General features: G+C 35.7%; 1 protein-coding gene across 7 annotated transcripts in view; it reads left to right on the top strand.

The window, feature by feature from the left end:
* NOL4 (nucleolar protein 4) overlaps nucleotides 1–19,999 on the top strand; it is a 129,802-nt gene extending 109,803 nt beyond the window's left edge. For 6 of the 7 annotated variants that reach the window (XM_087961696.1, XM_087961697.1, XM_087961695.1 and 3 more), the window contains 2 exons: nucleotides 1,970–2,150; nucleotides 18,077–19,999. In XM_087961696.1, coding sequence (XP_087817822.1) covers nucleotides 1,970–2,150; nucleotides 18,077–18,270 — 375 coding nt within the window. In that variant the 3' untranslated portion in view covers nucleotides 18,271–19,999. The remainder of the gene's footprint in view (nucleotides 1–1,969; nucleotides 2,151–18,076) is intronic. The other variant, XM_087961699.1, reaches the window with a different exon arrangement.
* The last annotated feature ends 7,861 nt before the right edge of the window (nucleotides 20,000–27,860 follow it).

Raw genomic sequence — 27,860 nt, 5'->3', positions numbered from 1 at the left:
CCTGATATGTCTGTGTGCCTTGGATTATCTCTCTAAATTTCAGAAATGCACAAAAGATTACAATTTATCTCACAGACTACCTATATCTATTGTATTTATGTATCTTTACAATTTTCAATAATCTCAGGAACAACAAGTTTATATGCAACTGTGATTGCTAATATGAAGTTATTCTCATGATGCTACAATCTTGTCTGTAATTCTATTTTAGACTGAGTGGACAGTAATTCATTCCCAGGCCAGTTCTATTTTTCATGAGCAGCTAATATCCCACATGAGAAGAATCCATATAATTAATTTATTCTTCATAAAATCTTTTATAAGGATTATTGCGACATTGCAGGCTACGGTGTCATAGAAGAAGTTCCCATGCCACACCAGATTATGAGTAATGATTAAAGATTCCTCCTAGAATCGTTTGCATTACACTTTGAATATTAATCCTTAAAATTGCACCCACTTTTAAAGGTAGTTATGCCTAAATTGTAATTATATAACATAGGAGTTGACTTTTTACAACAAGAGCCAATTATTCTCTATTTTGTCTTTCTTATCAACTGTTGTTAAATCTAGGGTGTTTTATGTCTAGTGTTTGTCTTTTTGAATTCTAAAGTCCCAGAGCACTTTAGCTTCTTTATTATTAATATTTTAGGGTAGAGTCTAAGAAAAGAAGCAATTCAAAGCAGGGTGAGGTTGTTGCTGTTGTTATTGTTGTTTTGTAAATTTATAGAATTCTTGTCCAATAAATTCAACACTTTCAGATATCAAAGAAGTCCTTGTTGCTCTGACATGATTGGTATATCAAACATGTTATGAACAAGATGCCTGTCTGCTTGGATCTTAACCCATTCATGTTCCAAAAGCTTCTCAACTTGATGGTCCCAGTAGTTTCTTACTGCGTTCAAATCCAAACCTCTGGCAAAGTTTCCAATGAATAACCTGACAACTCAGACATGACACTGCTTGTAGCCAGTTTGTGAAATTTTGCTGCAGTCACTGATCAAATAAAACCAATTATTGTTATCATGGTTCGCTGCAGCCAGCCAGATATTTTGACTGGATTTGGCATTTTTGTCCACCTATAGAATCCTTCCCAAGGACATGGGAAAGGCATGTGTTGTTGTTTGATGACATTAGAGGTATTGTTGTAAGATGTAAGCTGTTTCAAGCTGCCTGTTATCGACTGATGGTAATTTTGTCATTTTACTGATAATTTATTTTTTCACAATTATTTTGTCACGTATTTATTATTATCTTCATAGGTGTTGGATGTATTAATTGAGATAATTTAGAATTAGGTAATTGATCGAGCATTAATTTTGAATGGTGTATAGCATGAATGGCAACCTTTGTCATTTGCCATACTAGGTTGGTGGGAGTTCAGCAATATATGGAATAATAAGAAGTCCCAAATCTGGATTTTTGCATTCCATACACCAGAAGGCTGAATAACAATCATCTTAATGATACTTTCTGAAATATAACTAGGGTTATCTATCATATCAGACATGAGAATGAATGCCTCTTGGTTCAGATAGAAAATGAGATTGGCAGTGAGTTAAATGCAATGTGTCATGATGCTTCTTTCTTCCATGTTTCTCTTCCATTATCCAATTCATCTTGGTATCATGATAGCAAGCCAAACAAATACCAATAATTGCCTCTTAGTTCTATCTGTAGTTTCACTTTAACTTTCATGCTCTGAGGTAGAAAAATGGTGGAGACTATAGATTCATAGAATTCGTTCTACATTTGACCCTTATGATAATAATGACAGTTAAAGAGTATGTAGAACTTGCTTTGTTTTACTTCTGGCATGATTAAAATCTTGCTGTGATTGTATTACTTCTTTTTTAATTTTTTGAAAATAATTAATAAAAACTGCATTAAATAGCAATATAATTTTTTAATCTTTATATGAAACATGCCCCTCTAACTTGACACTCTTCACTGGACATTGTTCTTGCAGGATGAGACTACATCTGCTGACAAACAATTTAAACAGGAACCAACCCAGGTCACATACTCAACATCAGCTGTTTCCAGTACACAGGAGGTGCTGTACATTAATGGAAATGGGACCTACAGTTACCATAGTTACAGAGGGTTAGGAGGAGGTCTGTTAAATCTCAGTGATGCTTCTACTAGTGGTGAGTGTTTTTGCACTTTTGCATACACATTTGCATGCATGCATATCCGTCCTGTTTGGAAAATTCCTTCCTCCTTTATTTCAGAATAAAAATTAGCCAAACCATTCAGTTGTTCTATGGGTTAGCATCCTAATATTATGTTAATGGACACGGATTAATAATATTTAAACCTCAGCTCTTTCTCTAATTAAACTTAGTTCTATACAATATAAAATGTAAAGTAATAGATTTGGGAAAAACAAAAAGAATTATGGCAAAGCAGGGTAATTGGAAAGAATTTTCATTGTCTTTAATAGAATGGAATTATTTCTGCCTACTTTATCCATTTCTCAACATCAATGAGGTATCATTCCCTTCAGTTTTTCAGTTATATTGCTAAATAATATTCCAGGTACTTAAAAGAGGAAAAATAGTCATTCTGATAAAATTCATAGGGAAATGTGGGAGTATTAGAGCCAATATTGATATATTTATTTTTAAGCCAGAGTAATACTTACTTGATTAGACTACTAGTTTCCTCTAATACCTCATCTTTGGGATTGAGAAAGTATTACTGTTTGCTCCAAATCACTATTGTCCAATTTCTTGTTTTGAGGAATTCTGTGATTGTGATAAATTTGTGGTCTCGATCTGAACCGGCCATCTTTATACTTTCATGTCAACTTTTTACAGGCATTATATATAAGGAATATCTTTTGTCTTTATGCCTCTTATTTGCATAAAACTCTCTCAATCCATCTGTCTGGAAATAAGACACAGATGTTCCCCATTGTATAAACTACTAACATCATAAATTTAATCTCATTCTGTCTCAAGAAACATGGAAAACAAGCACTTCTATGAATGTTTTATCATTTACATTTGTAATATAGAGAGCAAATCATCATGAAGAATGAGTATACATATATAGCACAGTTTGTAATTTTCTTTAGGACAGCAACAACTTAGATGGATGCATGAATAATGCTAAATTCATATCCTGATCTAACCATATTTATTTAGAAAAGGGTGTCCCATTTACTTTAACAAAACTTTCTTCTCAGTGTGGCAGCAAACTATAACATAGAACTGTTTCTGCTAGCAGAACAAGTTTAAAACCCAGATGCTTAAATTATGCATGTAATTAGTATCACTTCTTTCCTATAAAAACATGCTTAGAGAATGAGTGATAATATAATTTAACCGGTCTTTTTAAAATACATGGACAAGATATTATAATACTATTCTTTAAAACAATTGATCTACATTCTATTAAAACTCTCATTATGTTTATCTGTTAGTCTGTTTCTATATTCAACTTAGCCCAAAAGATGCATTATATTACAACAATTTTTGAATCAAAGTTCCTAAATCTGCACATTAAAGAATTCATAAAAATGAATTCTGTTACTATTACTTCTGTGGAACTGAAATTTCCATAATGTTCAGACCAGCTTTATTTGCAAACTTATGGCCATTTCAGCATCCCTGGGGTTATATGATCATGATTTCCGATGCTCCCTGCCAGCTTCTCATAAGCAGTAACAATGGGGATGCCAGCAGAAAGGAGGGAGTCACTTCTGCTTCCACTGCTTTTTTTGCCTGCCTGGGGTCATTCAGTTTATCTGTTCAAGTATATATTGACTTATTACTGAAGTTCTTTGTCGCTACAATTATTTTCTATTTATGATATATACTCAAATTAGGTAAGTAAACAAATAATAATCAAGACATCCCCAGATGCCTCCCAATGGATACATTACAAGGCTTTCAATAGCTTTTTGGAATTTTGGAAAGGAAGGAGTTGAGGTATTTTGCCTACTTACTTTTTCCAGTAGAGATTGGACATAAGTTTGTCTGAAATAACAAATAGGGTTTCTTGTTTGAGCAGGGGGTTGGACTAGAAGACCTTTAAGGTCCCTTCTGTCTTGCTTCAAACAGTTCTAAAAGAGGCAGGAAGAGGGTTCTCAAGAATGAGAAAGTGGAACTCTCTTTCCTTCATCCATCCACTCAGTCAGTGCCCTGAGATTATATTTATGCTGATGACAGTGGTTCTCCAATGCAGTTCTCAAGTAATCAATGTCTTCTGACAAATCATAAGTGAATACCCTGAATCTGGACAGTTGCTAGAGAGTTACTGAGTTCTTTTATTACTTCATACCTTTATAAATATTTACTAAAATGACTGCAAGCCAAATGCAATCCAAAACCTAACCCCTGCCATTGAAATTATTAAATAAAATAGTTTCCTTAAGATGCCTTTCGTAATTCTATTAGATGATTGGGAGCTTAACAGCACAATCTGCTTGGCATTTGAAGGAGAATAATTCCTCCTTTGATTTGAAAGGTGAAAGTATCCTTGCTTGTGAACTGCTCAGAGTTTTCCCTGTAATGTGTGAGAGATGATTTTCAAGAAAAGTGAGAGAACATTTCCCTAACTTAATGATATAGTTTCCATTTCTTTAGAACTGGCCAATGTTAATTGCAGTAGCTCCCCTCCCATTCATATTTCAAAACAGTGTTCTATTTTTTTTAAATATATGTACAAATATATGAGGTACTACTTTTTAACCGTTTAGAGATAACTATTAAATTTGCTAGGACTTAATGTCTTGGATAGGGTGTTGAATCTCAAACTGGCTGTCTTAATCCTAGTTGCTGGATTGTGGGAGTAACTCAGACATGGCTTTGCTGCTCCTAAACTGTCTGTGCTTTTTCAGTGAAATAAGCATGTATCTTATTCTGGCTTGCATTTTAGAATTCTAAGTAATTGATGATGCCAACAAGTAATTTATGAAGCAATAACTACCTCCTGTTAAATCTTGCAAATCATTTGTCCAGCAGTGTGTTTAATGTCAGATTTACTCAGCAGCTAATATGATAAATGAATGTCTAGTTCTTGGAAAAGATTCACAGTGCTTGTAGCATTTTGAATGATTTAGTTAAAACAAGAACTGTTTCACTTCCAAACATATGTGATGTCTCTGTAACTGCAATGAATCCATAAAACATAGGCAGTAACTACTTGCAATATAAATGACTAAGTTACCTCAATGATGGCAAGTGAAATAAAATTCCTTCAGCACTGAAAAGGATGTGACAGAGAAGATTTCTTACTTGAACTTCAGGTATAATTTGCTATTCTAGATGAAGTTGAACTTCTGCATACAAAAGAGAAAGAGAGCATAAATGATGGCTCTTTAATCTTAAAGCAATGAGAGTCAGCCTGTGAATTTGATCCCAATAGTAACATGAGCATCTACCTGAATAATATCCTCTCCAAATTAATTAAGTATTAAGTATAAATCCAAATATATGGAAAATTATGCTTATGTGCTAATTTATGTTTGACTTGAATATGGAGTTACACAACATACTACTTGGCCTCTCAATGGCTTTTCAAACCATTGACCATGGTATCCTTCTAGAATGACTGAGTTTGGAGGCATTGTGTCGTCCTGGGTCATTTTCCTCCTTCAAGATCATTTTCAATTGATGTTGACAATGCAAGAGGGCAAGAGGTCCGACAGCTGGCCCCTGCTTTGCGGGTTCCCTCAAGGGACAACACTTTCTCCACTCCTGTTTAAAATCTATCAATCAGTTGTGGGAGATCATCCATCACTATGGGGTGAGATATCAACAGTATGCTGATGATACTTATCTATATATCTCTGCCCATGGTGAGTTAAAGCAATGCTGTATTCGTCTTATCTTGGTACATGGAGGCTGTTGAGGGCTGGATGTGGAGCAACAGGCTAAAATTGAGCTCCAGCAAGACAGAGTGGATCTAGATCAGGTTCTCTTGGTGCTTGGAGAATCTTTGGTCATGGGTTGGGGTGCCTTGCCTCAAACTGACCCAATGTGTAATCTGAGGGTTGTAGATTCACAATTCTTGCTCCTGGAAATTGTGCTCAGGAGGCGTTATGTGCCACTTATGCCCATACCTGGACTAGCATGCCATTCTCACAGATGGAAAGTGTGAGACCACCTTTTGGTCACCTTGCATCTGGATTATTGTAATGCACTCTACATAGGGCTGCCCTTGAAGAGTATTTGGAAGCTTTAGTTGGTTAAGAATGCAGCAGCCCAAATAGTTTTGCACAAGTTTAGACTTGGGTCACCTCTGAGGGATTTTTCTGGTGTTATATGGAACACCACCACCCCTCCATTAGGTACGATTGGCCCCCAGCTTTTCTGAAAGACCCTGAAGATAAGTTTTTTTTAATGAATTGGGGCAAAAAAGTAGGCTAAGCCAAATTGTTACGTTTTTATTTTTGTTTGTGTTAGGGCTATATTTGAAAGGGTTTTTTAAAAAGCAATATCCTCAATGATATTGAGACTCAAGGTCCATCCCACCCCTGATAGGACCTAATGGTAAAGACTAGAACGATGACACAATTAAAGCCAACATCTTTAACACATTCTTTGGCTCAGTATTTGTAAACAGCAATGGATCATGCCCAGTATTTCTTAGTCGAACCACAGACAACTACAATGATCTAATACATATGGATTTTACAGAAGACAATGTTGAAAAAGCACTACGCAATCTAAAACCATCTCTATCTATTGGACCGGATGGAATATGTGCCTACTTCTTAAAAAAGCTATCCACTGCCATAGCTGAACCTCTAAGCATAATCTTTGAAAAATCTTTCAGGACCAGCTCCTTGCCTAACCTATGGTCACAAGCCACGGTCATCCCCATCTTCAAAAGGGAGACCCCAGCCTAGTTGAAAATTACAGACCAATCTCCTTATGCTGCGTCACCTGTAAAGTCATGGAATCAATTATTAACCAATCCATTATCCTCCACTTAGAGACAAACAACCTACTCTCCAATAAACAATTTGGTTTCAGGAAAAAACTATCCTGTAATCTGCAACTCTTACACTGCAAAAACATATGGACTACACAACTCGATCAGGGCAAAGCAATAGACTTCTGTAAAGCCTTTGATTCAGTAGTACACGACAAACTACTCCTAAAACTAAAATCTTATGGTATCTCTGGACAACTGCATAACTGGATAGAAGCATTCCTGTCAAACAGACAACAAATGGTCAAAATTGGGAGTGTCCTATCAAATTCTGTACTTGTCAATAGTGGTGTCCCCCAAGGCAGTGTTCTAGGACAAACTCTCTTCATACTCTACATAAATGACCTCTGTGATCATATTAAGAGCAACTGCGTTCTTTTCGCTGATGATGTAAAGCTGTTCAATACCACAGACAATACTGCTACCCTTCAAAAAGACCTTGACTATATATCAGAATGGTCAAACAAATGGCAACTTCAAATCTCAACAAATAAATGCTCTGTCTTACATATTGGCAAAAAAAAATATCAGAAAATAAAATACAAGCTCTTGATCTTTTTTTTTTTAATTTTATTGGTTTTTAAAAACAAACATAAACAAACAAAACATAAAAACATCAAGCTATCTTCCATAGGTGTACATACAGTGTGCCGGTTGGTTTACAAATTGTTTTGTGCTTCCATTTCATAGTCTTCAATTACAATTACATTACATATAATCTCATATTGTCAATCAAAAATTAAATACCTTAGTATCATTATTAATCAATCATTTGACTATACTTTTATTCATTCATGTTTTACAAGATAACCATAATTTACTTAGTTTATTTTATAACAGTTCATATTATCCCAAATATCCTAAAATCATTTTGTAGATATAATAAGAAAGAAGTACATCTTTATATATTTATTATTTTCTAAAAGTCTACATATTTCATTACTGTACTTTATTGTCTAACCATTGATAGAATAGATCCCAAATTTTATAAAATTGATTATCCTCTTGTTCTCTAATTTCAAATGTCAATCTACTCATTTCAGCACATTCCAATATTTTCTTAATGATTTCCTCCTGTGATGGTATTTTCTCATTTTTCCAGTTTTTAGCAAATACAATCCTAGCCGTTATTAATACATTTACAATCAGGTATTTCAAGTCTTTACTATATATTTCAGGTAAAATTCCCAATACAAATATCTCTGGTTTCAAGTCTATATGTTTTTTTTGTCATTTTTTCCAACCACATGTGGCTTTTAGTCCAGTATTTTTTAGCATCCGCACAAGTCCACCACATATGGTAATATGAGCCAGGTGTCTGATGATATTTCCAACATTTTTCGGATTTATTCTTGAACATTCTTGCTATTCTTGTCAGGGGGAAATGCCACCTGTAAAACATCTTATACAAATTTTCTTTATATGCTGTTGACATTGTCATTTTATAATTTTGAGACCACAATTTTTGCCATTTCTCTAAATCAATCCCATATCCAAAATTCTTCCCCCAAGCAATCATACTTTCTTTAACTTGTTCTTCTTCTAATTTAATTTCTAATAAATATCCATACATTTTTTTAAATCACCTTTTCATCAGTACCTGTCAAAATCTTATCTAAGTCAGTCAGTTTATCATAGAAACCTTCTGTTTTAGAATCTTTATCATACCTTGAATGTATTTGTGCATATGAGAACCAATTCATCTTTATACCTTGTTCCTCTAGTTTTTGCATAGATTTAAGTTCACCCTTTTCATTCAATATTTCACCATATCTAACTGTTTGTTCCTTTTTGTATATTATAGGATACGAAAATGCTTCAATAGTCGATAACCAGACTGGAATTTTCAAATAACATTGTCTTTTAATCTTCTCCCAGTTTAACCACAGAGACTCCCGAAAAAAATGTCTTCTAAAATACCCCTGTGTTTTAGTTCCTTTGTACCATAAAAAAGCATGCCACCCCAACAACAAATCATGTCCTTCTAATGTCAACAATCTAGTATTTCTTAGTGTTATCCATTCCTTAACCCACATCAGATTTGTAGCTTGGTAGTACAACTCCCAATTAGGCAAACCAAATCCTCCTCTAATTCTAGCATCTTGCAAAAGTTTTAACTTTATTCTTGCTTTCTTACCTTGCCATATATATTTCAACATAATTTTATTTAAATCTTCAAAGTAGTCTTTTCCAAGCCTAATTGGAATTGTTTGAAACAAATATAAAATTCTGGGTAATATATTCATCTTGATTGTTGAAATTCTCCCTATTAGTAACAGTTGTAAGTTTTCCCATTTCGCCAAATCTAGCGCTATCTGCTATTTAAGTTTAATATAATTATTCTCTTTTAATGTACTACATCTTGCTGTCAAATATATCCCCAAGTACTTGATCTTATTCATGACCTGAATTTTCAATAGATCTGCCAGTTCTTCCTTTTGTCTTAATAGCATATTCTTTGTCAAAATCTTTGTCTTATCTTTATTTATTTTCAAACCAACCACCTTTCCATATGTCTCTATCTTTTCTATCAATTTTGATGCTGTTTCTAAAGGGTCTTCTAAGATGAAAACCAGATCATCCGCAAATGCTTGCAGCTTAAATTCTTCCTTTTTGATTTTCATTCCTTTTATATTCTTTTCATCTCTAATATTTCTGTTTAACACTTCCAAAGTTAGCACAAACAACAAAGGTGATAGTGGGCACCCTTGTCTTGTTCCTTTTCTTATATTAATAGAGTCTGTCAGTTCTCCCTCTATATCATTACCTTTGCCGTTTGCTTATACTATATGGCTTCTATTGCTTGAATAAATTTTCTAGCAAAACCCATCTGTTCCAATAGTAATAACATGAATCGCCAATTCACATTATCAAATGCCTTCTGTGCATCTAGAAATATCAGAGCCATTTGTTTTTCAGGATGTGCCTTGTAGTATTCCAAGGTGTCCAAGATTACTCTCATATTGTCTTTAATTTGTCTCTTTGGCAGAAATCCATTTTGATCAGGATGGATAAAATTATTTAAATATTTTTAAGTCTTTCTGCCAATATTGAAGCAAAGATTTTATAATCTGCATTTAGTAGAGAAATGGGTCTATAGTTCTTAATTTGTAATGGGTTGGCCTCCTCTTTTGGAATAAGTGTAATATAGGCTTCTGACCATGATTTAGGTATCTTCTTCTTTAACATAACTTCATTCATAAATTCTAGCAATGGAAGATTCCACGATTCTTGTAATGTTTTATAAAATTCTGCCAGAAGTCCATCTGGACCTGGTGCCTTTCCATTATTTTGCTTCTTGAGTGCTTCAGTTAGCTCCATCATCATTATATTGCTTTCTAACATTTTTTCAGTCTCTTTAGGTATCTGAGGTAAATTAGCATTCTGTAAGTACTGCTTAACTCTTTCCTCATCAATATTCTCTTGCATATATAATTTCCCATAGAAGTCTCGAATGATTTCCTTCTTCTCTTTGCTACCATGGCAAACTTGGCCTTGGTCATCTATTAATTGCAATATTTTCCTTGATTCTTTCTCCTTTCTCAATTTGTATGCTAACCATCTACCTGGTTTGTTTGTATCTTCAAAGTAGTTCTGTTTAGCACCTCTAATTTTCTGTGCTAATTCTTCTTTTTCTATTTGACCCATTTTATGTTTAATTATATCCATTTTTAGCTTGATGTCCTTTTTCTGTGGCATTTTCTGCAGCTCTTTTTCAAGTTTTTTATGCTCATCCTCTAGAGCAGGGGTCCCCAACCACCGGGCCGCGGACCGGTGCAGCCGTGGAGCACTCTCTACCGGGCCGCAAAGAATTTTTTTTTTAAAAATGGCGGCTTTCTTCACCTTCGGTGAATGCTGCTGGGATCAGGGATCAAGGACACAAATGAAAGAAGGGGAGGGAGGAAGCAATCGAAGCCTGTCCTTCTCTCTGGGTCAGCTCTCTCAGTCTCTCTCGCTCCTCCACCAGCACAGGAAGAAACTGCTTCAAGAAGCAGGGGGCTTTTCCTGTCGCCGAGCGCCCGTTTCTCCCCACCCCCACCCCGTCCGCCCGCTCGCCCGCCCGCCCACTCGCCCGCCCGCAGCAGCCGCATGGGATTCAACCCAGTGCTCCGTTCTGCCTGCCTGCCTGCCTTCGTTAATGGTTGAATCGGAACAGCTTCGGCTGAGTAAAAGAGCGAATAGTTATTATTCTCAGCCGAAGCTGCTCCCAAACAACCAGAAACTAAGGCAGGCAGGCAGGCAGGCAGAACGGGACACTGTGGATTGAGCGGGCGGGCGGGGTGGGGTGGGGGTGAAACGGCGTTTCAGAATAGCTGCGGCGACAGGAAAAGCCCCCTCCTTCTCTCCCCCGGTCCTTGCAAAAATTTTCTGCTTGAAACCGGTCCCTGGTACAAAAAAGGTTGGGGACCACTGCTCTAGAGCCTTAGAAGCTAGCCTTTTCATAGTATTCCTTTTCCTTGTATAGTCTATTATCAAGCCTCTAACATATGCCTTCATTGTATCCCATACATTCTGAATTGATGTATCTTCTTTTTGTTTTCTCTAAAGAAAAAGCCAATTCTTTCTCCATCCACTGTGTGGTCTTTTTTCCTTTAAAATAGTATTATTTAACGTCCATCTAGACCTTCTTTTTTGTCCTTTCCATTTAATTGTCATTGGATTGTGATCTGCCCAAGTACTTGTTTCAATATTTATTTCTTGAATGTTAGATATTAATTCTGTTGACATCCATATCATATCTATTCTGGACCATGATAAGTGTCTATTTGAATAGAAGGTGTATTGTTTAGTTTTAGCATTTCTTTCTCTCCATGTATCTTTTAAGTTTATTTCATCTACCATTTTAAAAAAAGATTTAGGGAGAGTCTTTCTGTTTTGCTTTACTGTTTTCTGTGCTCTATAGTCCAATTTATTGTCTACAATTCCATTAAAATCTCCCATCATAACTATATTAGCATAATCCAGTTCAATTATTTTCATATGTAATTTTTTGTAGAATTCTTCTTGTTTGTCATTCGGAGCATAAATTGCAATCAGGAGTGTTTTCATATTATTGTCCATTATTTCCACCATTAGTATTCTTCCATCATCATCAGTATAGATCAATTTTGCTGGGGTGGTCTCTTTAATATATAAAACCACTCCTCTTTTCTTACATTGGGTCAAGGAAGTAAATATTTTCCCTAGTTTTGGCTGTACCAACAATTGTTCATATTGTTTTTTAATATGTACTTCTTGTAGACAAATTATATCAAATTTTAATTTCTCTAATTTATGAAAGGTTTTCCTTCTTTTAACGGCTGAGTTAAGTCCATTTATATTAATTGTAATTAATTTTTTCTCTTTCATGGTTATATTTTATAGTTAAGTTTAGCAGCTCTCGTAGATCTTAGTTCACGTTGTTCTTTGGCTTCCACCTTTCCACCTACTGCGCCTTCTTCTTTTTCAGTCGCCATTTGGCAGTCCTCTTGGAATTCAATTAGTGAGATCTCTTTTTCTGCCTCTTCCTCTTTCTTTCCAAAAAATTCTGTATAAAATAATTCTGCTTTCTCAATTGAGTCAATTCTATGCCTCTGTTCTTGCCATGTGAACATTAAACCTTCTGGAATCAGCCATCTATAATTCGCCTCTTTTTAAAGTAGCATTTTAGTCAGGAATCGGTATTCTCTTCTCATCTCTCTCACTCTTCTGGGTATTTTGTCCTTTTTCTTCCTCTACGTTTTGGAATCTAAGATAGAATTCTGATCTATCCATCTCCCATCTCAACATACCACTTTTAGCTTGTTCAACCACCATTAATCTATTATCAATATCTCCAATCTTCTTGTCTCTTTGTTTATCTTCTTCTTCAATTTTTTTGGAATCTCTCATCATACTTCAGCATCATTTGTTGGATGTTCTCCACTTTTTCATCGGTTTTCCCTGTTCTTTGTTCAATGGTCTCTGTTCTTTGTTCAATGTTCTCTGTTCTTTGTTCAATGTTCTCTGTTCTTTGTTCAATGTTCTCTGATCTTGCTTGAATATTTTGAATTCCTTGCATAATCATCTGCAGAGTCACTTTTTCTTGTTCTTTTTCTTGCTTTAACATTGTCTGTATTGAACGTTGTCCTCCAGATGGTGGAGAGGAAGAAGTAGAAGTTGAAGAATTAGGAGCTATAAATTTCCTACTCATTTTAAGCAATTCAAAATCTTCAGGTTCTTCTAAACCTTAATCCAATTGTGAAGTAACCAATTATAGTTCAAAATAAAAATAGTAGAAAAAAGAAGCCCAATAATAATAATTAAAAAAAAGAAAAAAAGGGAGGACAAAATTTCTTCAGGTTCTTGTATACCTTAATCCAATCAATAGATAAAAAAAGACTTAAGAAAAAAAAGAAAAAAAAGGAAAAGGAAAAATTATTCAGGTTCTTCAACACCTTAATCCAATTGAAAGATCTCAACTAGAAAAAGGTGCATAAAAATAAACCAGAAAGGTAGATGAAAAAACAAAAATACCAGGAAAGGAAAAAAGGCTTTTAAGGCTTTCCCTTTAAAATAAAAAGCAAACGTAGAGATTGGACTTCCCAAAAAGAAAAAAGAAAAACAAAGACAACCTCCAACAAAGCCAAAAACCCAAATAGTTATCACACAAAAAAGAGATAAAAAATACAATAAAGCTGGTGAGGAGGGATAGCACAACTTAGGAAAAGTAAAAAGGGCACACTGCACTTTGTTTGATTATCCAAGGCTCTTATTATAACTCTCTTCTCCAAAAACTTATCACCTTTTCCCCCCCTACGTTTCAACACCAGACTCCAGCTCTTGATAGAAACCCAGAAGAGCACCTGCAATAATACTCTCCCATGCTCTTCCCTCTATCTTATCAAATAGCAATGTCCTTGAAAAAGAGTCTCAGTTCTTTCTTTCTCAGCTTTGTCTGGTCACAGGGAAATAGAATATTTTCAAGCCTCTAGTTGGCAGTGTTACAAAGTTTCTTTGCTCTCACTTTCCCCTTCCTTTTCCGAGCAGGATATAATAAGAATTAATAAAAAAAGAAATGTTATTTTTTTAAAAATGAAATAACTAAACGGAGCCTCTAGCCTAAAATATTACAAAATCAAAAAGGAGAAGAACAAAATAGATATAAATGAAAAAACCAGTCCAGTTTCAAAATACAAGATCATATACAGAAAATCCAGCAATGAGAAAAAACAAAACAAAACATTACTTTGACATTCCTGTTTAAAATTGCCGCTTAATCACTTCTGTCAAGACTTTTACAGATTCTTTCTTTTCCTTAGGGTGTCCTTTCAGATCTTAAAATAATAAAAAAAAAGTTCTCACCAAACCGGCACACTCTCTCTTTCTGCTCTCTTCCGTTTCGGAGCTGTCCCAACTTCAGCAGCTTTAATGGCTGCCTCTTTGCCGCTGGCAAGAAGAGCTTCTCCCGGATCTACCAGGGACTTTGCAGTATCCCTGGGATCGACAGAATGCGCTCTTCACTTTCACCGTCTCTTCGGGATGGTTTAGATCTGATAAGACCATCCAGGAGCAAAGATATCAGCAGCGATCTCAGACCTCCAAGATCGCATGCCGTATCGTCATGATGCCAGCTCCGCCCTCTCCTGAATAGTCAAGATCTTGTTGATGATCCAAACTCTGTAAAGGACCTTGGAATACTCATCTCTAATGATCTAAGTGCTAGAGCCCACTGTAACTACATAGCCAAAAAGGCATTAAGAGTTGTTAACCTAATCCTACGTTATTTTTTCTCTGGTTATATTACACTACTAACTAGAGCATACAAAACATTTGCTAGACCAATACTCAAATACAGCTCATCAGTCTGGAACCCACATTACGTATCTGATATTAGCACAGTTAAGAAAGTCCAGAAATATTTCACAAGAAGAGTTCTCCACTCGTCTACTCGTTGTAGAATACCTTATGCCACCAGACTTGAAATTCTAGACCTAGAAAACCTTGAATTATGCCGTCTTCGGTCTGATCTAAGTATGGTATATAAAATCATACATTGCAACGTCCTACCTGTCAATGAATACTTCAGCTTCAACCATAACAACACAAGAGCACACAATAGATACAAACTCAAGGTTAACCGCACCAAACTTGATTGCAGGAAATACGACTTCAGCAACAGAGTGGTCAATGTCTGGAATACTCTACCTGACTCTTTGGTTTCTTCCCCAAACCCCAAAAACTTTAGCCTTAGGCTTTCTACTATTGACCTCACCCCTTTCCTAAGAGGTCTGTAGGGGGCGTGCATAAGCGCACCAACGTGCCTATCGTCCCTGTCCTATTTCTTTTATTTTTCTTATATGTACCCATTTCATATATTCATAACTATGTATATACTTATACCTATTATCTTGTAAGCAATTGACAAATCAAATAAATAAAAAATAAAAAATAAATAAAAATATACCAAACTTTATACTATTTTGCTATTCTCTGGGCTCTTAAACCACAAATTAGACTGCCCTGTCCAAGGAGATCAGTTTTTAACATCAATTTTTAAGAAGTACTTGAAGTAGTCCATACATTTGCTGCTAAATCAAAATATGTCTTCTGCTGCAATTCCATTATAATGATGACTTACATTTTTTTCCACTTCGTCTTTGAGAAGCTCTCAATGGCTTAGATGTGATTTCCAAGTAGTTGCCCTTACTGGCATTGGCAGGCTGAAATCTTCAATAATTCATAAATATAACAGCATTCTATTGTAGATACAGAGGAGGGAGCAATTTCATTAATACTAGAAATGCACAGATTTGTAGTATATGTAGCCATGTATATTTGCTGTATAAAGTTGCATTGAAAATAAGAATGGTTCATGAGGTATTCTGGGATCCTAGAGATGTGAAACTTCTGAATTTTTTTTTTCTGCTTTAGTTCTGAGAAAGAAGTGGAATTTGGAGAAGAAAATACAAATGTATTCAGTTCTTATTGTTTAGCAAACACTCTACTCCAGGGATGTCAAACTCAATTTCATTGAGGGCTGCATCAGGGCTGTGGTTGACCTTGGGGGGGCTGGGGGACCATGGCCGACTGGGTGGGTGTGGCCAACTGGGTGGGCATGGTTAGTTTGACATCACTTCCCAAACTGCTGGCATGTTTTCTCTTTGCATTGGATAGACTGGGCCAAAGCCAGGCTGGCCTGATCTTTCCTCGTTGCATTGGGTAGACCAGGACAGCCCTGCAGGCTGCATCCAACCACATTGTAGGCCATGTCCATGAGTTTGATGCCCCTGGTATACTCTTTTATAGAGTGTAACTTGATTTGCTTATTAGGATGTTATATTATTAAATTGAAAAGCAAAGTTTATTCTGATAATTTTATATTTTGTTAAAATTATTGTGAAATAATTTCACATTTACATAAATAGATTTTCAGATCAAATGAAATCTTTATTATTTTCATAGACCAATTAAATGGATGTACAAGTTTGCTGAGCTTTTAAGAAAGTAGAATCTCTTCATTTTTGCCTAAGAAAATGGACAAAGGATTAATTCTGAAAACATGAAACCATCAACTTGCAGTAAACATTAGGCACCCTACCACTATGCACTGCATTAAGTTTGTTGCCACATGAAATGTGTCTGCGCTAAAACACTGATTGCCACAAGAAATGTTACCTATTTTCAGAAACTGAAATATTATCTATGAGAAAATTCAACTTCTTAAGGCAAAGCTTTTAGATTCTTCCACATGTTTATTTCTTAATATCATATTTGTATTTTTAAACATGGGTTATATTATTTTACATCTTAATCACTTTTATGTGTTGGTCAAAAAGAAAATATTAGGAAATATTCCACAATTTCCCCCCTCCACACACACACGCACACACACACACACACTATTTGCATTTTAGGAGAAAAGCAGAACTTCCTCTGAAATGGCCTTGGATAAGATAGCCTTTTTCTAGAATTTTCAGGAATTTTTTTTTGGGGGGTGCTTTGGTACATTCAGTGGATGATATGGTTCCCAGAGAATAAACAGTTGTTGCCTTCCATCCATTTGCAACTTCATTCCCAGTGTAATTTTTGAAACTAGAACAAAGCTTTGCATAAAGTACTCCTATGATTCAAGTCCTGTAGGCAACACAGCAATCAACCGATTTGTCACTATCGATGATTCTACAGTATAGAATGTGCTGACAGGGCTGTAAAGTTGAATCTAGTTTGGTAAGAATGTAAAAGCTAAGTGACATAATATATGAATAAGCTGTCCTCAGTTTATCTGTGCACTTGGCACACTCCAGTTTTTATCAAAGAAAGAAAGTTGGTTTCAGAAAATCAAAGACCAGTCAGAGATCATCAGTTATGAACAAATTCTAGAATAGACTATTAAGCAGCTGACTTGATTGCAGCTAGAAAATTATTAACTGGTTGCTAGAGTTCATTACGGATTTACTGAGGGTATATTATGCCAGACCAGCTATCTCTTTTTGCATAGTCACTGGTTCAGCAGAGAATACATGCACCAGTATATATTGATTTACATTCAATGAATTCAAAGAAATCCTTGTTGATAAGATGATAAAATGTGGTTTGGATATTTTGACTATTATATGGAACAAAAGCAGCCATTTCCAATGTGTATTTAATAGGAATTCTTAGTCAAGTAGAGACTATGTTTTAGACCCAGAAATAAATTACCTGGGCAACAATTATATAGAGGTATTGCTTAATTTAATTGTTAAATTTACATTTATCAAAAAAGCAGGAGTCAACAGTACAGAAGAAAGAAAAAGCAGCTTGAATATCCTTATTATATGGAAAAAAATGAATATAAATGTAACAGTTATTACGCTTAAGGCGCAACAACAAGCCAAAATAATAGGATACACATAAAAACTTAATTTAACTTACTAAAAGTTAAACATTTCTCTGTCCTTAATAATTGACTACAGGATAAACAGATGAAATGGGAAATGGAATCTTAGTTTGGGACCTGTACGGGTGGAAAACCATCTTATCAGGCAAGGAATGATAATATATGAACATCCTACATTGCATACTCTTCACTGAGCCAGCAGTTTAATTAGTTTTCCAAAGACCTTTCAAATCTGTGAATCTATGACGATATCTTGATGTTTCATTCATTTTTAATTTTCTTTCTCAGGTCCAACTGATCTCAGTATGAAGAGGCAGCTAGCAAGCACTTCCGGGTCTTCTAGCAATACCAGCTCTAGACCTCAGCTGAGTCCAACTGAAATTAATGCAGTACGGCAACTGGTTGCAGGATATAGAGAATCAGCAGCATTTTTATTACGTTCTGCAGATGAACTGGAAAACCTTATTTTGCAGCAGAACTGAGACACACATTATTATCTTGCTGATCTCATTTTATCATAGAATTTCCACTGTTGACATTTTGATATCTCAGAGCAGATCTTTTCATGTGCCACGCTCTTGTTGACAAGTTAATTTCCATTAGGCCACACTGTTCTCAGTGTACTTGGTGTGTTATGGTTCTGCAAGAGAACTTGGATCTCTGACATTTTTAAGATCATTTGTAATACAATTTGGTTTGTTTTCATGTGTCAGCATCAATAGCAAAAAAAGTGAGTAGAGTGTTAACTCATTCTAACACGGACAGAAACAACAGATATATGCTGGGGTTTCAAATTTGATTCAGAATCCAAGTGCAATATTAACGGAATGTGCTACTGATTCAGTGGACTTAAAGCTGCATTATATGGCAAAATGTTGCCAAAAGCCCTGATATTAATAGGATGTTATTGCAATGAAAAGGATCTTGTATTTTAAATAAAATGTAATTTTTATAGGAAAAAAACAAGAAAAAAAAAGGCTGGTTCACATTCTAAATTGATCATTTTTACTTTGGTAAATTTTTCACTGATTTTTCAAATGAAGTTTTGAGGAGCTGTTGTTAAGTCCTCCTCAATGAAATTTTAATCCCCTCCCCAGTTCACCTCTGTCCTCAAGGCATATTTTTCATGCAGAGCAGGCCATTCCCTTGTAGTTTCCTATCAAACCTTTGTGGACTCAATGCTGCAGGAAGCAGACATTCCTGAACTTCATAGCATTTTTTCTTCTGTTTCATAATGAGTTGCAACTTAGTAGTTGTTGATGAAGATGCGAGAGATATTTTCAAAAGACATATCATTAATTTTGTTTTTAAAGGGATTTCCTACAAGCCAGCTCATTTAACTCCAGGATTGCTGCTGCTGTCTTGTACAAATCCTTCTAGTAGTGAATGGATGTAGATGACTGAATGTGAAGAGGTTGCAAGTGACAATCGGAAAATTTGCACTCTTGTGTATATTTGTTTTCTTTCTTTCTAAATGAATATGTAACTGAAAAGGGCCATTGACACTTCTGATGTGATTTTATAGTGCTTATGCTAAACTAAAAATTGTACAAAAATGGTAAACGATAAAACTGCCATTTAAATAAAATTCCCTTCCCTTGAATTTCCCCCTCCCCCACCCCATCCCCATTTCTTACTTTAGGATGTCAAATACACATCGGTGGTGTTTGCTGTGTGCTAAGGAAAGCTTATTTTTATGTATTTAGAGAGAAGTATTTTACTTCGGGCTTATGTAATATCTGTTTTGTTGATTAGCTTTTGTTAAATAACAAGTTCCTTGTGCATTCCTAAATTTGCCTTATTTTTGTGTACAATTTTTTATGTACTTTGGTTTTTCAAAAATGAGTTTAAGGCATCCGGTGATATTTTCTATCTACTTGTTACATATAGTTTTTCAAGTAATGACTGTGGTTGTGACAAAGTAATGTGCACTTTTTTCTTGTAACTGGACATTGCTATGCTTTTTCCCTTTAGTGTTTCTAGAATTACTGTTGCATACAGTTATGTTTTAAAAAGACAACTTTTGTGATACTGTTGGTGAATATCAGTGTGAAAAAGCCTATTGAAATGAGTGTTTTGGAGATACCTAAGTACACAAGCTGTTAAGTTGTAGACGCAATTGTTCACAAATTTAAATGAAATTTAAAAAAAAATGAGGGCTGGGGGAACAATCTTCAGTTTTGTTTGGGTGAATAAACATCTGTGTTTCAATGCATGCTTGTGAAACAGTGTTTGACATAAAATTTTGTCTTTTCTCTCAGGGCAATTTAAATCCAAATTATAAAAAAATAAAATATTCATCTGAACATAATGACGGTTTAGATAATCAAATAGAAGCATGCTTTGCATACATTTTGCTGGCGTCTTTGCCTAGATTTCAGTGAAATTGTCGCTGTTTAATTTGCCTATAGAATTTTTTTTAACAGTATATATCACAAGTAGATGGTGAAGATTTGTAGAATCCCTAGGAAAAGTCTTAATCTCTGCAGTGCTGGGGCTAGTGTTGGGATTGAAACCTTGGAAATTCCACTAGCAATCCAAACTTGGTAAGGTACTCATCATTGTTTTAAAAAGAAAAAAAATATTTATGGACTGAACAGATTGTGTGCCCAAATAAATGCAGACAAGAAAGGGGAGGAAAATTACTATGTGTTATTATGTGTTTTGGCAGGTTAAATTATGACATTGCATTAAAAATTGTGAATACATCCAATCCTTTGGTTATGTCAAAAGATGCATATAGAAGATTGGCTAAAATATATACATATTTATCCCACTGTCTTAGCCTCCACTGCATGTGGCTGTGTTGTAGTGTACTAAAATAATGATGACCATTCATGATAAATCAGTTTCTTGAGAACTTATCTACTCAGCTACATTCTAGCCATGCTTAGATCAATACCAAACATTATGGTTTGTAGAGAAGTAGACCACAAATATATTATCAATGCATGGGATGGTCCCATTACAGTAAGATTCTCAAAAAGATGGACAGCCAAACAAATATAAGATATACCTGGGGAACAGAGGTGGTATGAAGCAGGTTCTGACCAGTTCTGGAGAACCGGTAGCAGAAATTTTGAGTAGTTTGGAGAGCCAGCAAATACCATCTCTGACTGGAGATTTTACAGTATCCTTCCCCTGCCACGCCCACCAAGCCATGCCCACAGAACCAGTAGTAAAAAAAATTGAATCCCACCACTGCTGGAGAAGCTGTACAATAAAGTCTCAGAAGATTACAGGTTTTTTCTTGACATCCAGTTCTACATGAAGAAAGAGTTTAGTAATGATCATGAATATATTTCAGCGGAACTTCACCTTGTATACCATTGGAGGAGGGTCAAAGAAGTTGGTCTGATAAAAGTGGCATTGTGACACATATCCTATCCATTTGATGCCTGCATCATGACATTTGTATATGTTCCAATTGGGTAGAGCTTGTGGCACAACAGCATAATACTGCATTTGCAATTTGAACATACAGAAGGAACTTGAGGATGACCATGTTCACCACTTACATTATTTCATCTTGGGGTTTTTTCCTGACCCCCTCCAAAAAACCATTATACTAAAATCACATCTCAAAAAGAAAAAAAAATGACAATGAAGGTAAATAAAGATTACTCCCACCAGCAATTCGACCATGATTAATATATCAGAAATATTTCTCTTTCTTTTGTTTAACATGTCCATCACTCTGCATCTGCAGCAGTCAAGTTACTTTCTTGTCCCAGCTGCATGAACAAGGATAGGAAACCAAGTGGAACGTTCTTCAATGTGTGAACAAAATTTGCCACCTGTTGCTAAGGGATGGCAAATTTGCCTCACATATTGGAGAACTGGTGGTCTGACATGGAAGAGTAGAAACTAGATGAACTCTTGTCAACGTTGTTTAGTGAGATATACATGATGCCATACAAATAGCAGCGAGTGTCACATAATTCAGTTAATTTTCTCCATGGGAAGCTCTTTGGCCTTCCCTGTTGTTAGGTAAAAGTGTTATCCATCCAACTATAAGTTGGTAGTAAATCATAGTGGAAAGAAATTTGCTGCCCCCATGGTTTGTATTTTGCCTCCATCATAAGTGTTTTGAGTCAATACCAAACAGTGATATTCTGATGCACATGCAGCAAGGAAAGCAATTAATTGATTCCTCCAGCTTTATTGCCCTCCTTCCTAATATGTCAAGCTGTTGACATACTGTGTGCAAACATTCCCCAATCACATCTTTGGAGTAGAACTGGGCTGGACTGTGTGCTGAACACTGTCACCTCTAAGCTGCTGCTTTCTCTAACCCTTCTTTGGACTCCATTTTGTTGTAATTTGAATATAATTGAAATTACACAACACTCACCCACACCCAGAGAGAGAGAGAGAGAGAGAGAGAGAGAGAGAGAGAGATCAGAATCTCAGAATAAAGTCACAAACAGCATGTTGATTTAGGAATTCTCTTTATATAAACAATAAGCATTGTTTTACAGATTCATCTTGTTCTGTTCAGGAGGCAATGAGGAGAAGAAATGGGGAACTGGACCTTTTCCATCCTGATATAATGTTTCAGACCCTTCTGCATGCACCCAGTTCACTGTTCTGCTATTTCTAGCTTCCAGCAATACTTCTCAGGCACTGCTGTGTCTAGCTGCTTAAGAGGTAAGAGCAACAGGGTAGTAGATGCTGATAGGAACTGACAGGAAGGACTTGCCCAAATCAGCCTGAACTGGTGAATCAGGTTTTCTGGATGCTCTGAATGAATGTTGGATGAACTGGGATGAATTTTACATAATTTGCCACAAATTATTTGATGCTCTCTGATTAAGAGGAAAAATACTAATGATGAGGCAGCCATGGTTTAAGCCTAAGCTTGTCTTGAGGAGATGATACGAAGCCAGTAAGGCTCTCTAAGCTTTGAAAATGTTTCTGGCATTCTCACCCAGTGGTTTATCAAACTCCTGTGGCTTCTTCTACTTTCTTATTCAATTCTCTGTCAGTGGCACTCCTTGAATCAGTATTGCAATATATTAATCAATTGACAGGGCCTTTCAAAGAACGTTTGAGCTTGATTGTAGTGCTATTCAATGATATCTACTGTACTACAGTATAATAGTATAAAGTAGTATTATTCAAAGGCATTACTGTAATACTATACAAACTCTATGAGTGCAAAATAAGCAAAAATTGCTGCAATGAATCTTCTGCTCCACATATTGATTAGTTAAAGTAATTAATTGACTAGTGATTAGTATAATTGACTGTTTGGTGTGATATTGCTTTATTGATTACCATAATATCTTGTTTGATTGAACAATCCAATCAACAAACCATCTCAACAATCCCACCATGCCAGGAAAACAATCTAATGTCAAACCACAACCTAAAAAGAAAGAAATCCCTACTAAAGAACCACAAGACTCTTGCTTTTGCCTTATATGTAAAGAAACTTTAAAGGAGAATGAAGATTACATCAAATGTTCTCTTTGTGACTACACTCACCATAATTGCTTAGGATTACCCAAGCAAATGACTCTATTCCTAAAATCATCTGCCAATGCTTTGCCATATTTCTGCCCACCGTGCAGACCCAAACTAGACAAATACATTGCCCTGTTCAAAAGAGTTGATACCATAGAAACACGTATAACATCCCTTGACACCATTGTAGCATCCCTGGACACTATACAAGCAAGATTAACAAACCTTGAAAAAAAAGACACAACACAAAAAACGAACATCAAACAACTACAAACCATATATCTACCCAACAATCGCAACCAAAACCCAATCCACAAAAAGCAACAAATCCTACAAATATTGATATCTCCATCCTCATCAAAGAAGCCGTTGAGTGTGAGCAGAACTGACCAAATGCCATCTCATTTGGTCTAGAGGTCAATGACAATGATGACATCACTAACATCCGCAACATCATCAGAGACTATCAAGCATCAACCATCTCCCCTGATGAAATACTTGATATTTCCCACATCGGTCCAGAACTCAAAAACAAAGACGGCTCAATGGCCCTATGCCTCTGCAGGGTCATTTGCAAAAACGAATTAAACAAATATAAATTCATTTTCTCAATAAATTCACTTGCAAAGAGCAACAACAACCACAACAACCTTCATTCTAACTCTGATCTAACCTTACAACAACGTATATGATCCCGTGAACTTCGCTCTGAGCTCAAAAGACTACATGGATCAGATAATACTAATCTATACCATGCAGATTGTATCAAAAGCAAGAACCCCAACCTACGTCCCAATAACCATCACCCAAACATCCAATGTTAGGGATGCACGCCCCTTACTTCCTCCAGACCCACTACTTTATATCTTAAATGCAAACTACTCAATGCAAAAAGCCTCACAAATTAAATTCATGAATTCCTCATCTTAGAAAACACAGCCACATTCGACATTATATTTGTCTGTGAGATGTAGCTGAATGCATCTTTCCCCAACTCCACTACCACAGTCAGAGAATATCATGTTTATCGGTCTGATCGCGAAATCCGTAGAGGAGGTGGAGTTGCTATATTCTATAAAAAGTCTCTAATTCTAAAAAAGATTCAAATTATACAAGAGCTTGCTCTTCCTGAGACCATCATCTGTGAACTCTCCTTAAATACCTCAATCTGCTTTTTACTATGCTATTGAGCCCCTGACTATGATATAATTCATGCAAACAGTAACTTCATTACTGACGTGGGCTGCCTCTTGCCCACACCCTCTTATTTTTCTTGGTGACCTCAACTTATCTCTTATAAATTGAACACTAAACAAATGTACATTCATATAACCCTGTACAATGCCGTTACCAAACTGGGACTAGATCAGTTAGTATATAACAACATTAGACTAAACAACTGCCTCAACCTCATCTTCTGCAACAGCTCAAACTCAATTTATGACCTAAAAATACAGGAACCATTTGCAAACATTGACCATAGCATGATTGATTTTTCTCTAAATTTACACCATCACAAAGAGGATCATAATGATGGACCCCCCAAATACAATTTAAAAAAAGCCAATTATGAACTCATAGCCACCAACTTATCATCTCTTGATTGGCACATTCTGTTCTCTGGCTGTAATACTATAGAAGAACATTATAATGCTTTCTTCCTTGAACTCGAAAGGGTCATTAAACTATATGTTCCATTAATAACCCCCAAAATCAAAACAAAAAACAATTTACCCAAAATAATAAGAAAACTTCAATCTAAAAAAAAAAATCCTTATAGTGTAAAAACAAAACTAAATATGTAACTAACTTTAAAAACCTATACAACACCTTATGCTGACAGATAAAGGCAGAATGCAGCAATTACCACTGCAAGCAAGAGGAAAACCTTCTATGCACAAAATCCACCCATGCCTTCTATAACTTTGTAAACACCAAACTTAAAGACTCAAAAACCATCCCACCCTAAAAGGATCCAATGGGAAAGACTATAGTGATAAAGCCATTAAGGCAAACCTCTTCAACACATTCTTCAGTTCAGTCTTTGTAAACAGTAATGGCTCATGTTCCACTTTTCCTAATCGTACCACAATTATCTGCAATGATACTGAGGATAATGTAGAAAATGCACTATGTCACCTAAAACCATCCTTATCTATTGGCCCTGATGGCTTATGTGCATACTTCTTAAAAAAGCTCTCCACTGCCATAGCAGAACCCTTAAGCATAATATATGAGATATCATTCAGAACCAGCTCATTACCATTTTCTTTAGCAACAGTCATCCCTATCTTCAAAACAGGCGACCCCTGCCTGATTGTGTTGTGTCATGTGCAAAGTTATGGAATCAATTATTAATCAATGCATTACCTTCTACTTAGAGTCAAACAACTTACTCTCCAATAAACAATTTGGTTTCAAAAAAAAATATTGTCCTGCAATTTGCAACTTCTACACTGCAAAAACATATGGACTACATTTCTTGACAGGGCAAAGCAATAGATGTAATTTACATAGACTTCTGCAAACACTTTGACTCAGTGGTACCTGACAAACTACTATTAAAATTAAAATCTTATGGCATTTCTGGATCCCTTCATAAGTGGATTTCTGCCTTCCTGTCAAGCTGGCAACAATTAGTAAAAATAGGGAATGCCTTATCAAACCCTGCCCCAGTTAACAGCAGTGTCCTCCAAGGGAGTGTTATAGGACCCACACTCTTTACACTCTATATAAATGACCTTTGTGATCACCTTATAAGTAACTGCATCCTCTTCACTGATGATGTAAAACTATTCAACACCACCAACAATGCTACCATCCTTCAAAGCAACCTTGATTATGTGTCTAAATGGTCAAACAGTTGGCAACTCAAAATTTCGACCAACAAATGCTCTGTCCTACACATTGGTAAAAAAAAAAATCAATATACTAAATATAAGCTAGGTGGATATGACCTTGTTGATGACCCTCACTCTGTCAAAGACCTTGGAGTTCTCATATCAAATGACCTAAGCTCCAGAGCTCACTGCAACAACATTGCAAAAAAGGCTTTAAGAGTTGTAAATCTGATCTTACGCAGCTTCTCCTCTGATAATACTGATTTGCAAACTAGGGCATACACAACCTTTGCTAGACCAAACTTGAATACAGCTCTGCTCTGGAATCCGCATTGTATATCAGACATCAATACAATTGAGCGAGTCCAGAAGTATTTTACAAGAAGAGTACTACACTCCTCTGTTCGCAACAGAATACTCTATACCACCAGACTTGAGATTCTAGGCTTAGACAACCTTGAACTACGCCGGTTAAGATTGGACTTAAGCATAGTACATAAAATCATATGTTACAAAGTCTTACCAGTTAATGAATATTTCAGCTTTAACCACAACAACATAAGAGCAGACAACAGATATAAACTAAATGTAACCACTCCAAACTTGATTGCAGGAAATACGATTTCAGCAACAGAGTGGTCAATGTCTGGAACTCACTACCTGATTCTGTTGTCACATGCTCAAACCCCAACTCTTTACCCTCAAACTAACCCTCTATCGACCTCACCCCATTCCTAAGAGGTCTGTAAGGGACATACATAAGTGCACAATGTTGCCTACAGTCCCTGTCCTATTGTCCCCAAATATTAGTTCCTATTTTATGTATTTAAACTTATGTTTATTCTTATTTCTATTATATTGTGTTTGACAAAATAAATAAAATAAATAAAATAAAATAAATAAATATGGTTACCTTCTGTGAAGGAGGTAATATGGAATAGTTTCCACGTGAGAAAAGCTGTAGGTAACTTAACCACCAGCTGGTATTTATCTCAGAGTCAACATTTCTATAAATGTCTTCCTACCAGGAAATACGTGAGATGTGGGTCAGCCTGCAGATGGATATAGCCAAATCCCACAGAGTGAACTTTTATTATCATGCTGCCTATTTAAATCAATATTCTAGAAAGCATATAACAACAGAAGGCTCATTACCATCATTTAAGCATCCAATTTTACTTTCTCATTCTAAATGCAATTTTCATGCATCCAGATATGAAATTACGTTCTATGGCAGAGATAGAAAATCCATCTGGAAGTTAAATAAATCTTTAGTGTTGCTAGCAACTGCTAATTGGTCATTGTTTGCAATGTGTTAGACATGCAATGGGATCTTTAATGGATGAATAGCAATTGTAATACAAATGACAATCTAATAGAAAAATTAGCTCATTAATGAGCTGAATAGTACTGCTGGTACTAGTAAAATGTAATAAACATGTAACAGTAGTTTATTTAATCTTGGTCATATGTTTCTGTAAACTCACACAAGCAAGGCTGAATTCTGGCTATAATTTTTTCAAAGAAATCTTACTATAGGTCAGGGTGTCAAACTAGCAGACCGCTGGCTGGATGCATCATACATAGGACATGTCCATCCCAGTTCCACTAAGGGAAAAACATTGTAAAACATCACATGACAGCAACATGATGTGGTGAGTTTGACACCCATGCCATAGGTTATCGAATCTTTAATTTCTTTGTGGATATTCCTTTTTAAAAATAAATTACCCCACAGGGAAACTTCTATAACAAGGACACAA

Source organism: Notechis scutatus, chromosome 3 (assembly GCF_049901735.1).
Source record: "Notechis scutatus isolate UNSWTSFEM ecotype Mainland chromosome 3, rNotScu1.2, whole genome shotgun sequence".
In the NCBI taxonomy this organism is placed as follows: Eukaryota; Metazoa; Chordata; class Lepidosauria; order Squamata; family Elapidae; genus Notechis; species Notechis scutatus.
Note: the sequence above shows the minus strand (reverse complement) of the source record. Positions and strands in the feature narration are given on the sequence as shown.